Raw genomic sequence first — 13,313 nt, 5'->3', positions numbered from 1 at the left:
ATACAATACTGCTGTTGTTATCCCGTTGCTATGGCAACCGTCATGTGTCTCAAATCATGATTTTGACAATATGGTCACGTTGCCATTGGCGACTTGGCGACCAAGACATATTGTGATTAGAAAAATTACTTAAAGATTGGATTTATATTATTATAAGTACCTAGAGTAGGAATACCTACTAAACTAACCTAACAAAAAATGCTTATTGTACTTATTTCTTACCAGAATGACGCCCCGAATTTGGTTAAGTACTAATAACTTCAGTATAGCCTTAAGGAACAAAACGTATACTTAATTAGGTTCCGCTTAGGTTGCCCGGATAACAGGGTTGAGGAGGTCAGATAGGCAGTCGCTCCTTGTAAAACCCTGGTACTCAGCTGCATCAAGTTAGAAACCGACCCCAGTTGGGCAAAGGCTAGGCAGATGATGCTCGAGGCGTCTAAAAGTCTAGATAAAATGTGATTTATTTATTGCATGATATTATACTATTTACTGGATAATGATAAGTACCTACACTAACTGTTCCCAGATAGTTCCACAGGCGTCCTAAGGGAACTATTTCCCAAACCTAGATAAAAAATAGTATAATGCCCTTCTTTAGGGCCCTATTCAAGTGCACTCTTTTACAAAATATTATACATATTGGGTCAGTTTAATTTACAGGATTAATAATGAATGAAGGCATGAATTCCAGTCATATTCTTTTAGGTACCTATAACAACATTTGACCTAAAAACTAAACAAACAAAGCAACAACACGCAAAAGTCGCGTTATCGCCAATTTTTCTAATCAACATAAAAAGAAATTCATTCCACACGAAAATATTCAAAATGCCAATAAAACCATAGATTGATTCACGTGAACGAACAATCTTTACACTTTAGCGAAAGATTTTAATTATTTTCGACGTGATTTTGTCATGGCCCACGTGGCTCCATCTGTGCGATCAAGCATGAACTAGCCAGTCAAACCCGATACAGTCACGTGGTAAGCACTTGCTCGGGATGAAAAAAAAAACAAAACCTGTTTGGCTGTATAGTAGAATGACGTTTCTCATGTTTTTGTGTCGTGTTTGATTCGTAGAAGGAGTTTTAAGTGTTTTAAACGTGAAATTCTAATACGTGAACTGTTAAAACATCTTGTTTTCGTGTAATATAAAGTTTAAATTGTGTTTCGACGAGATTCTTTGCTATAATTTTGTTGTTAATACAAGTGATTGTCACAACGACCTGCAGACAACGGGTGAATGAAACCAATGTGATAGTACTTTGTGATTTAATCATAAATACGGAAAAAAATGTACAATCAGTGACATTTGGTAAGAGTAACCATTAATAATGTGCATAAATACTTTTTTCATATTGGTTTTATGTGTGAAATAGTGTTAGAGAAATGGGTGACCTCTTAAAACACCCTTACCGAGTGAAAAGTACATTTGTAAGTGTTTTATTACAAAAATGGATGTGATTACTGGATTATCCCCACTGAGTGAGTATAGTTAACTTTCTAGAGAAATAAGGGTCAGTTAATTGGTAGTCTAAGCATGGCTTTAGGGTCTATGACCATGCATTGGTATTTTGTTCGTGGAAACAGCCGTGTTTGTGATTCAAGTCGCGTTAAAAACTTTTTTGTTTGGCAAAACTTTTTTTCTAAGCTTTTAGGTGTATACGTCATTGATTTTTATGTTTTGTTTTTTATTTAAAAACCATTAATTTTACTTAATTGTCTTTATTTTTAGGTAATTTAATAGGCATATTTTTTTGTTTCTTTTTTTCAAGGAAAATTACTCTAAAGTAAAAAGGATATTTAAAAACAACTTTTACGCTGTCATCTAACTACATTCTACAAAGTTGCTTTTTTATGTATTTCCGATCATAGGTGGCGCTTTTGACGACAAAGTTAGCACTCACTTTGTCACCTATTGCAAAACATGTAGAAAAAAATATAAAATGTACGCAAAAATAACCTTTTTTTTCAAAGAAAATTTATGTTATTTTGCGTCTTTAAAATATCAAGTTCATATCCTTTACATTTTATCCAATTTTTTGCAAGCATTTTTTCGTCTTTTGCCTTTTCGTGGCAAAACCGAATAGAATTAAATTGGTTATGGAGATGGGACTTTGAGGATAGATCAAGGCCACTTTTTGCCAAGAAAAGAGGTCTGTAAGGCGCGAGTAAAACCAGGGTAAATAGTATACCGAGGTATAATCATCAGCACGAATCTTGAGCGCTGACCTTCACCTGCAGAAGTAATTTATTGGGTCCCTTTTGTGGTACGAAGTGAGGAGCGGGGGCGGGCTAAAGCGGTGATTGGCCCGCAGTGCATCGCGTCATAGCCGTCACTCGGGATTGGTTCTTTGCTAATAAATCACTTCGGCGCAGGTGAAGGTCAGCGCTCAAGATTCGTGCCGATAACTATACCTAGTATTTTTATAGCTTGCGTTTCGCGAAGGTGCCTATTATGGTACGAAAGATAATGTTGCTCAATCTTTTACGTATTGAATATATTATTAGAACATGAATCATCATTGTCATAATATTTTATAATAGTGCAGTAACTGATACTAAAACAAGTTTGGTTTGTATCGCGATTGGTAAAGTCGTGACTATGGTGGAGCTTACGACAGAATAACGTTAAAAACTATTGTAAAGGTGAAATTCCACTGCGTTGAAACTTGTTCGCACATTTGCTCGCGAACATAAAATGAATACCTAGACATACGTGCGAGAGCACTGCTAGCATGTGTTCTCGTACAAAGGTGCAGTTTCGCGGTCATTTATTAGAAATGGTCGTAAACAATTTGTCACTGATTGCTAAAGCGAGGAAAAGAAACAATTTCTGGGCGTCACAGTGCCTTATACCAGTAGAATCTCACCTAAACCATATCTTTGAAAAGTACCTACTGTCTGATCATAATACCTAAGCAGTATTTTAGGCTTGTCAAAGGCTAGAGTACGAATAGTACCTATCATTCACCGCGTGACCTTAAGGTGGATTTTTTCTTGGACTTTTAAACTTCCTCGCGAATTTTTCCTTCACCTTAACGGTGTCAAAGATGCACTCATAAAAGTTCATACTTATTGGAATGTCATAATGTATTATATTATATTTGGCTTACTTGACCTTCAAACCCATTCACTTGCTCATGAGATACCTATGAAGTTATCTAAGTACAAAGAAAAAGCCGGATATTACGAAAAAAAACATGTCTGTAGTCTGGAAATTACTACTAATGAATAATCCATTGTGTTTAAGATGAGACTTGTGAACTATATCTAAGGTTTAGTAAAAATACGAACATAATCTGTTCTAATAGGATCTTTTAAATAGGAACCTTTCTAGAGCCAAGTTTTGGAGAATCAGATGAACCTTTGGGTGTACATATTATAATGATTGTTTGTTATCTTCTGTCAAACGTTTATTTTCTTCCTAATCCCAGGAACTACTAGACCGATCAGGAATAACTGGCTAACTATCACGGTTTACGAGCTACAGCCTGGTGACTGACAGACGGACACACGGGCAGCGAAGTCTTAGTAATAGAGTCCCGTTCTTTGAATGTCTATCTAAGTACGACTGTACCAAGCTGGATAAAGTTGTTTTATGATCCTCGTCAAAAACAACATTAGCAGATATCTCAATAAAAATATTTAAGATGAACAAAAACTCGAATTCCTCTTATTAAAAAAAACTAAAACCTGCTTCTTGACGCTTTGGTAAAGTATTTTTAAATATGTAAGTAGGTAGATTATTGGACACAATGGCTTGAGAAAATAATAACTTGTCCTAGTCATAGTTTAAAATGTTTTGTAATACCTATGTAGGTATATCTAATTTAATTAATGTAAAACTTAATACGTCGAGTCTTCGCGCAAGTCGGTTCGTGATCACTCTTGAGAACAGCTTATAGACGTGGCTTAGGAGGGAAATGGGTCGATAGTTCTTCAACTGGGTTTTGTCTCCCGTTTTGAAGAACAGGACGACAACACTCCTACTCCACGCCTCTGGAGTTCTCCCTTCAAACAGGACGGCATTAAAAAGCTTCTGGAGCTCCCCCAGTACGGGCTTACCTCCTGCTTTTAATAGCTCTGTTGTAATGCCATCATCATCATGCAACTTAATACACTTCATAGATAAATCGTGCTAACAATAGCATAATGAGTAGGTATGCCTAACTTTTTCTCGTCGCATATTATTATTTGTTACTGTTTTCTAAAGCAAGAAGACAAGAAAAACAGTTCTGTGCGTTGGACACAAACACCGCACCGCACACTAGTGCGGTGGAATCTCACCTTTAGTTATAAAAAAATATAAACCTAGCAGTCGACGTCATTGGCAGATCGCTAGGACTTGTCTAGAAGCTCCATTTGAAAAAAATAATGTTGGGATAGACAAGTAGGTATAGACACCAACTAATTAAGATACTCTAATCTGTCAATCGTTCTCAATCAACATTCAACCTTATACTTTACGAGATAGGGTTGAAATCTATTAAACGTTGACAGATTGTAATAGCTTGATATGCTGATGTTTTTACAGACGTTAGCACATCAACCTGTCTTAATCTGTAAAATTTCGTCAATAGATTTTGAACCTTTTCACAATAGTTTAAGGTTAATGTTCGATTGGTATTTGACAGATTCGGATAGGTTGACCTGCTGGCGTTTGTACATATTATAATGTATGATATGCATGTCATTCATAAAAATTTCACTATCGCTTTGTATAATGTTATCAAGTGTAAAAACCCAGGATATTAAACAGCTCGATTAGAGAATTCCGGATAACTATCTGTTAACCTAATTCTGCGTAAAAAGATGGGTGGATATAATTAGGTAGATAACAATTAAATAAGTATTATTATACAATAGTAATGTACAACTGGATGAAAAAATCAAGAGTTTGGAGAAAAGGCCTAATTTATGTACATTGTCAAATCCTGAGAAAAAACTGACTGAGCTCTGAGATTTATTTTACATACACAACCTTAAATCTACCATAACAGAGCGTGCCTAATGCGGCACATAGGTTACTATAGTTTTTTTTGCTGTAAGAAGAGTTCCTTGACAGTTCTTGTTTGACAAATGTAGTGATGTGACCTAACGAAATTTAATCGATTTTTTTGTAATATCGAATCAGTTGGCAAAGAAAATAAAATCGGATTACCGATTTTAGATCCTGCAAATATTATAAATGTGAAAGTTGGTATGGGTGTGTGTGTGGATGTTTGTTTATTTTCACACAAAAACTGTTGTACGGATTTTGATTAAACTTTACAGTAAACCAAAAAAAACCAGCCAATAACCAAAAACCTGATATAACGCGGGTGAAACGCGTTCGCGATTACAAGATGGCCGCTCCGATTTGTGTCTACGAGTAGCGTCAATCTCTATTGGCAGAAGTTCAGTTCCACGCATTAAACTTTTTTAAGATTTATAGTTTGTTATTTTATTTACTTAATTTATTAACAGTTATTTGAAACCACAATAATTTACTTAGTGATTTAAGATAGGCAATATTTTTTTTATCATATAATTTTTATTTATTTTTTCCAGTTTATTTTTTATTACTCTAAAGTAGTATGCATGTCACGGAAAAAAATGAAGTGTCAGGGAACTCTTCTTATGGCAAAAAAACTATAACTAATATAATCTGTTTCTAGTGAAAATATAAAAACCTTGGGACTTCATGACATTTACGAAATCCGGACACAATCCTGAGGGGAGACATATGATAACCCTACTCACGGGTCGATCGATTATAAGGCGGTCCGTGGATTTTTTACGTCAGTTCACTAATTTCGAAGCCTTTAGCGTACAAACAAAAAAAAACTCGGACTCGCGCAAGAAGGGTTCCGTACCATTATTTAAAATGAGCAAAAATATCACGTTTGTTGTATGGGAGCCCCCCAAAATATGTAGGTATTTGATTCTGGTTTCCAGTATTTGTTGTTATAGCAGCAACAGAAATACATCATCTATGAAAATTTCAACTCTCTAACTATCACGGTTCATGAGGCAGAGGATAGAGGAGCTAAAACAATAGGGTCCCGTTTTACCCTTTAGGTACGGAACCCTAAAATGGAAAAAATGGTTCCTCTTTACTAGGCAGTATATATAGAACAAAGTTGTCCAATATCTTATGCTTTTTATTTATTCTTGAATGCATAAGGAAAAAGTCGGGTCCTTATCGTCAAGTGAGTTTTATTAATACTTTTCCTGGTCCTATTGGCTATCTGGCATTTGGACCGGTTGAAAGATTTGTAAACGTTTGAAGGTTAAGGTGTATGTCACGAGGAGGTAAGAGAAATTTGAATATAAATAACATTATTTTAGATATTTTAACTTAGTAAACGTCAAAACAAGGCGCGAAAGAAAGTCCCGGCTGTTATTTGAACATCTTTGGCTGTCGTTTTGGGTAGTCGGAAGCCAGAAAATTTGGCAACTAGTCTTATGAAACGGCCAAGTAAGTAATAGGCCCAAGTAATAGGGTTGTGGACGTCAGATAGGCAGTGGCTCCATGTAAAACCCTGGTACTCAGCTGCATCCACTTAGACTGGAAGCTGACCCAACGTAGGTGGGAAAAGCAGATGATCTAGACACACGGCAGTGTGTCCGCCAAGTTCGAGCAAAAAAAGCGACACACCGGCCGTGGGTTATATTACACGAACCATTTCGGGCCAAATTCGACCCCCCTATAACTCAAAATCTATTTTATTCACGCATATCAAATTTCTAGTATCTATTGAGACCCCCTCACTTATCTAAAATACAAAATTTCATTAATATACCTATTGTAGTTCTTGAGATATTATATCTATCTTACAAAAGCGAGCGGTCAGAGCTATGTACAACTTACGTGGTCGTGAATCTCTTAGGGAACTGTTTAAAAAAATTAATATCATGACCGTACCTTGCCAATTTATTTATGAAAATATCATGTATGTTAGGAAAAACTTACATTTGTTTGATAAAATATGTGATAGACATAATTATAACACTAGAAATAAAAATAAGTTAGCTATCCCGCAGTTTAGATTATCTAAAGTACATACATCTTTCATGGGATATTGTGTCAAATGTTATAATAAAATACCAGACAACATTCTGGAATTGAATGACTTGCGGTTTAAAACTCATATAAAAGCCACACTTTGTAAGCAAGCATATTATAAATTAGAAGATTACATTCAAGATAAAAATGCTTGGAAACATGCTGGTCCTGCTCCATAGGACATACTGACAATATCTAATTAATTAACAAATTAAAACTACACCAGCAAATAAAATTGTATTCATCTTTTGATTATTAAAATTTGTTTGTAACTTTGTACCAAAATATAAACCAATTTGTAAATGTGAACACCATGTAGCATTTTAATTGTCACTTTATCCTCATTTGTCTTTGCGATTCTACATGATCTTCGCATGCTTTTACTGTATGTATCAATACATACAAACTGTAATACTATATTATTTTTAAAAAGAGTAACCATGGAGTTTCTTGCCCGTTCTTCTCCATAGGAAGCTACTTTTGGAATGGGCAACTAGAATCAAACTTAGTTATAATTTTGACGTTCATAAGTGCTTGTAAAGGCCTAAATGAAATAAATGATTTGACTTTGATTGACGTCAGAAAATCGCTATTTTTACTATACACTCACTGACTGACTGACTCACTCATCAAAAACCTAGACCACTTCCAATGGTCGTATTGACTTGAAATTTGTCATGGAGGTAGGTCTTTATGTCAAGGTAAAGGAAAAAATCTGAAAATGGCCAAGTGTGAGTCGGTTTCAAATAATGAAGGTGTAAATTTATACCTCTAAGGAACTAAAACGAACTTTTATCTATATTTATATAATATATCTTCGAATGGTCGAACCGATCTGAAATTCGTTACAAAGGTTTGTATTTAGTCAAAGTAAAGTAAAAATCTGAAAACGGCCAGTTGTGAGTCACTTTCGAAAATAACGAATGTGTAACTTTGATCCACGAACATAATATATGATAACATGTCATGTCAGTCAGTTGGTAAATCTAGTCCATTTAGTTAATCTAGTTCATTTCTTTGTAAGAAGCATAGTGCATATTAAAAAATCTGAAAGATTGTATAAATGAGACATTTCCTTAACTAACTTATTCATAAGAAAAAAATAAAATAAATAACCTTACAAAAATAAATGAAATCCCACCCAAAACAAAAATGTGAAAGACTGCCAAGTTCGATAATATGGGAATGCTTCGTCTATAAAAGAAGTGAGATCTGAATAAGTACCAAGTTCCATACACATACCTCAGTTAAAAATAGTTACTTTTTAATGATGTTACTTGGCAAGTTTCAATAGTAAAATTAAATACTTGATTCATTGCGTTTAGAAGGTTTATAACAGGGTGTGTGAAAACTTGCCAAGTGACATCGTTAAAAAGTAACAATTTTTAACTGAGGTATGTGTATGGAACTTGGTACTTATTCAGATCTCACTTCTTTTATAGGCGAAGCATTCCCATATTATCGAACTTGGCAGTCTTTCACATTTTTGTTTTGGGTGGGATGATCATTTACTTAGCCAAAGAGTGAAATATAAAACTACCAGTCCAGGAATTCAGCCATAGAGTGTTTTACATAGAGCGACTGCCTATCTGACCTCCTCAACCCAGTCACCTGAGTCTGAGCAACCCAATACTTCTCATTAAGACTGGTTATCAACCTTTCTCGCTACACTAGAGTACATTTCACAGTTCGGCATCTCAGCAGACTTAGTTACCACATCATTCATCGTTCAATTGGATGATGATGAGAATCATGTCAAGGCATATAGTTGGTGGAAATTTGTGCCCTAACTGAGGCACAATAGATCGCTTTAGCCAGATCCCCTATTATCTAGTTTGTGTTGTGTTTGAATGGTACGGTTTGAGGTATAAGCGGAAGCGATTATTGTTAAATAAGTTTATTTATATTCGATTTACACGGTTTTAAAAGCTAATCATATAAATCGGAGAACTTATTTTCTTTAAAGAAGGTGATGGCAGTAGATGCATGCAAGATCCACGGCCGAGATGGTTGGCATTTGTTTTTGGAGGCCTATGTTTAGAAGTGGAGGGCAATAGGCAGAAATTCTGACGATGATGATCTTTTCGGGCCTCAATAAACTTGTAGTTGACTTTATAGAAGGCAATAAGGTGAAAAAAGCAAAATAAACAAGGAAAGTAATCTTTAGTTTAAAAAATTGCTAAAAAATTGTTAAAAATACAGTGTAGTCCGCTTTTTCCTTATTCTCATCAATAATGTAAGTACGAACGTCTGTTTGTAGCGTTTTGATGTCAAAACTACTGAATCGATTTAAAGAAGTAAGTTTTATAAGTAATTTTGATATGCCCTTTCCTCGGCGGCCCTGCGGATTTTATCTCTCTCTCTCCGGTGGTGAGGGATTGCCGTCCCATCGCTCTTTGAGAGGGGAATAAAATGTAGTAAGTTTATTTAGTAACAATAGGAATAACAATGTATCTTTCAAACAATGAAATAATTTTTCAAATCGTTTCAGGAGTTACGCAGCGTTTAGGGTACAAACAAATGTTTCCTCTTCATTATATTAGTATTCATAATTGCTGTCGCTTCTAACTTGTACCACGCCCTGCTTATCTGCATGTGTTCGGTCCAGCATCCACAGAGAAGGTCAAGAGATACATAAATACCTGTAAGCCGTATGTTTGTTTGTCATCGTTATTGACTCGGTTAATTAATTGACTGTCTTAAACGAGCGTTTAGTCAAACAAATAAGGCTGGAGTTCACCAACGACATAAACAACCGTTTAACTTAAAACAACTGTTTACTTCGAAAATGTAACGTGAATGTGAATATTGAAGGCTGAAAATCAGCACTTTTTGAAGGTCACATAGACAGCCCCCAAAACGCCCGCCCTTCTCCACTTCTTATGTGTTTTTGCTGGGAAAAAGAAGTGGCGCAACAAACTTCCCAGCAAGCAAAGTATAGGAGAGTGAGAATTTAATACCGAACCACGGATTAATATTTTTTAAAGGCTCTACTTTACTTCGCTTACCCAGATGAAAGTGTATAGCTATCTTCAGATTACGAACTAGTATGTTGATAAAAAACAGTTGCCAATCTGTCAATCCGACTTGTCAAGCAATTGTGGTTCATCCGTTTAAGCGTGAAGATGTAACATACATACAAACTCACACATAAACTTTCGACTTTATAATAAAGTGTGATTAAATTAAATAAGTTGACCATGTCAGATAGGTATTCGTTCCATATAAAATACTTACTGAATAGGTACAGGTACCTACTCAGCTGCAGATTAGACTGTATGCAGAAATGATAGTTAGTTATTTTCTAAAGTGTCACTTCTCATCAAATAACTTTGCTACTCCAATTTTAGCTCGCTTCACGCATGTTGTGAAGTGCTTAGTTACATTATGATCTATCGATTTGCTTGGTTTTGACTGCTTTCATTTAGACACGAGCTTTTAATAAAAATTGCTAAATGAATTAGCCTAATTGACTTTAATTTTCTGGGTAGTTTTATCAAAATTTCATATAAAACCAGTTCGAAATACGTGTTCGTAATAGGTGTTAGATGGCACAGTCTAACTTTGCCTAGCTTCATCACAGTAGCTCACTGATTTGGGTTGCTCGGGTAACTGGGTTGAAGAGGTGAGATAGGCAAGACAAGGAGCGACTTCCTTTTGGAACATTGGTATTCAATTCAGCCGCATACGCTTAAACTGGAAGCCGACCCCAACATAGTTGGGAAAAGGCTAAGCAGATGATGGATAGTAGGAACCGGTTTTTGGGGGAATTTGGCAAATTTATCAGCCTAATTTCAAGACTCTGACTTGAATTTTCTTAAGTTTTATCAGAAACCAGTTCGTAATACACAGGTGTTTGAGATAGAGCGGTGGCCATGTAATCAGCTTCGTCACAATAGCTCAGTCTAGCTCGTTTTGTGCTCCATTGTCTTTACGTGGGAATGTGACAAGAGGCAAGTTAGGTGCAGAAGGATTAGTATGTTACGTAAATATGTAGCTGATTTAAAGTCGTCCCTAGGAGATTTGTTTTTACTTTATAGACGTATTTGTGGGTTAAAAATAAGCTAAGAATGTTGCATGTTTAATTTATAAATATATGTACACACAACTTTGGCTCACCCGCTTTCCTGAGATAAAACACTTTAGAAGATTATTTGTATAAACTAAACCTGATTACTTATTATATTAATATGATTTCTAATGCAAAAAAATAAACTTCATTATTAGAAAAGGAAAAATCTAACCAAAAATGGCAACACAATAAAAGGAGGGTGCCTGGTGACACCCGCCCATTTGCTCATCGGTGGTCGTAGAGTGCGGAAGCTCTGTCCGAATTATTAGCGATTGTCATTTTGAATTACCTTAAATTATAATTTTTCTTCTTTATTTAATTTGTAAGGCTGGTGGCCGATTAAATCTTTAAAAAAAAATCTTCTGTGTTTCTATTTGTAACATCATAAAAATTTACCAATACCTACAATAAAAATAAATACGACATAAAATATGGTGCAAAAATGCGTCATAAATATTTCATGACATGTAAACAGCATTTTTATTGTAACATAAAAAAATATATTTCAAACGCATAATATTATGTACTAGCCGCGATTACACTCGCGTCCCGTGAGAACTACTGCCCGTACCGGGATCTAGACACACGGCAGTGTGTCCGCCAAGTTCGAGCAAAAAAAGCGACACACCGGCCGTGGGTTATATTACACGAACCATTTCGGGCCAAATTCGACCCCCCTGTAACTCAAAATCTATTTTATTCACGCATATCAAATTTCTAGTATCTGTTGAGACCCCCTCACTTATCTAAAATACAAAATTTCACTAATATACCTATTGTAGGTCTTGAGATATTGACGTCAGAAAATCGCTATTTTTACTATACACTCACTGATTGACTGACTGACTGACTCACTCATCAAAAACCTAGACCACTTCCAATGGTCGTATTGACTTGAAATTTGGCATGGAGGTAGGTCTTTATGTCAAGGTAAAGGGAAAAATCTGAAAATGGCCAAGTGTGAGTCGGTTTCAAAATAATGAAGGTGTTTTATACCCGGTGTAAATTTATACCACTAAGGAACTAAAACGAACTAAATTTATCTATATTTATATAATATATCTTCGAATGGTACAAAGGTTTGTATTTAGTCAAAGTAAAGTAAAAATCTGAAAACGGCCAAGTGTGAATCTCTTTCGAAAATAACGAATGTGTAACTTTGATCTACGAACATAATATGTGATAACATGTCATGTCAGTCAGTTGGTAAATCTAGTCCATTTAGTTAATCTACTTCATTTCTTTGTAAGAAACATAGTACATATTAAAAAATCTAAAAGATAGTATAAATGAGACATTTCTTTAACTAACTTCATCATAAGAAAAAAAAAATAAACAACCTTACAAAAATAAATGAAATCCCACCCAAAGCAAAAATGTGAAAGACTGCCAAGTTCGATAATATGGGAATGCTTCGCCTATAAAAGAAGTGAGATCTGAATAAGTACCAAGTTCCATAGTTACATATACCTCAGTTCAAAATAGTTACTTTTTAATGATGTTACTTGGCAAGTTTTAATAGAAAATTAAATACTTGATTCATTGCGTTTAGTAGGTTTATAACAAGGTGTGTGAAAACTTGCCAAGTAGCATCATTAAAAAGTAACTATTTTGAACTGAGGTATATGTAACTATGGAACTTGGTACTTATTCAGATCTCATATCGAAGCAATTGGCAGTCTTTCACATTTTTGTTTTGGGTGGGATAAAATATAGCCTATGTTACTCGGGAAGAGTGTAGCTTTCCAACAGTGAAAGAATTATCCAAATCGGTTCAGTAGTTTCCAAGCCTTAAAGGTACAAACTTAAAAAAAAAATATTATTATGTATGGATAAGGAAATAAATATATTTTATGAAGTGATAAGTATGGGTTTTTCATTTTCCCACGGCACGGTTATAATGTTTATTACTACTATTTAGATATGGTGGTACTGTGATTGAAAATCGCATAAACAAACAACGAGAAGTTCTAAACTCTAGACTGCTTTAACAAAGTTTTTAATCCCGATCGGCCAGCCTAAGAATCGAACTTCTCTTCTCTTCTCGTCTGTCTAGCCTTTTCCTAACTATGTTGAGGTCGGCTTCAAATATAACTCGATGCAGCTGAGTACCAGTGTGCCACGTGGAAACACTGCCTATCTAAACAACTTGGTAGGACCACTCGGACTCTCTGGCTACCCTGTAA

At 35.2% G+C, this 13,313-nt stretch overlaps 1 protein-coding gene across 1 annotated transcript in view; it reads left to right on the top strand.

Moving 5' to 3' along the window:
* The first annotated feature begins 1,007 nt into the window (after nucleotides 1-1,007).
* Nucleotides 1,008-13,313, top strand: part of LOC110382977 (uncharacterized) — a 72,449-nt gene continuing 60,143 nt past the window's right edge. The window contains exon 1 of the mRNA XM_064042637.1: nucleotides 1,008-1,489. Coding sequence (XP_063898707.1) covers nucleotides 1,459-1,489 — 31 coding nt within the window. The 5' untranslated portion in view covers nucleotides 1,008-1,458. The remainder of the gene's footprint in view (nucleotides 1,490-13,313) is intronic.

This window comes from Helicoverpa armigera, chromosome 29 (genome assembly GCF_030705265.1).
Source record: "Helicoverpa armigera isolate CAAS_96S chromosome 29, ASM3070526v1, whole genome shotgun sequence".
In the NCBI taxonomy this organism is placed as follows: domain Eukaryota; kingdom Metazoa; phylum Arthropoda; class Insecta; order Lepidoptera; family Noctuidae; genus Helicoverpa; species Helicoverpa armigera.
The sequence above is the reverse complement of the archived record's forward strand: the minus strand, read 5'-3'. Positions and strand labels throughout refer to the sequence as shown.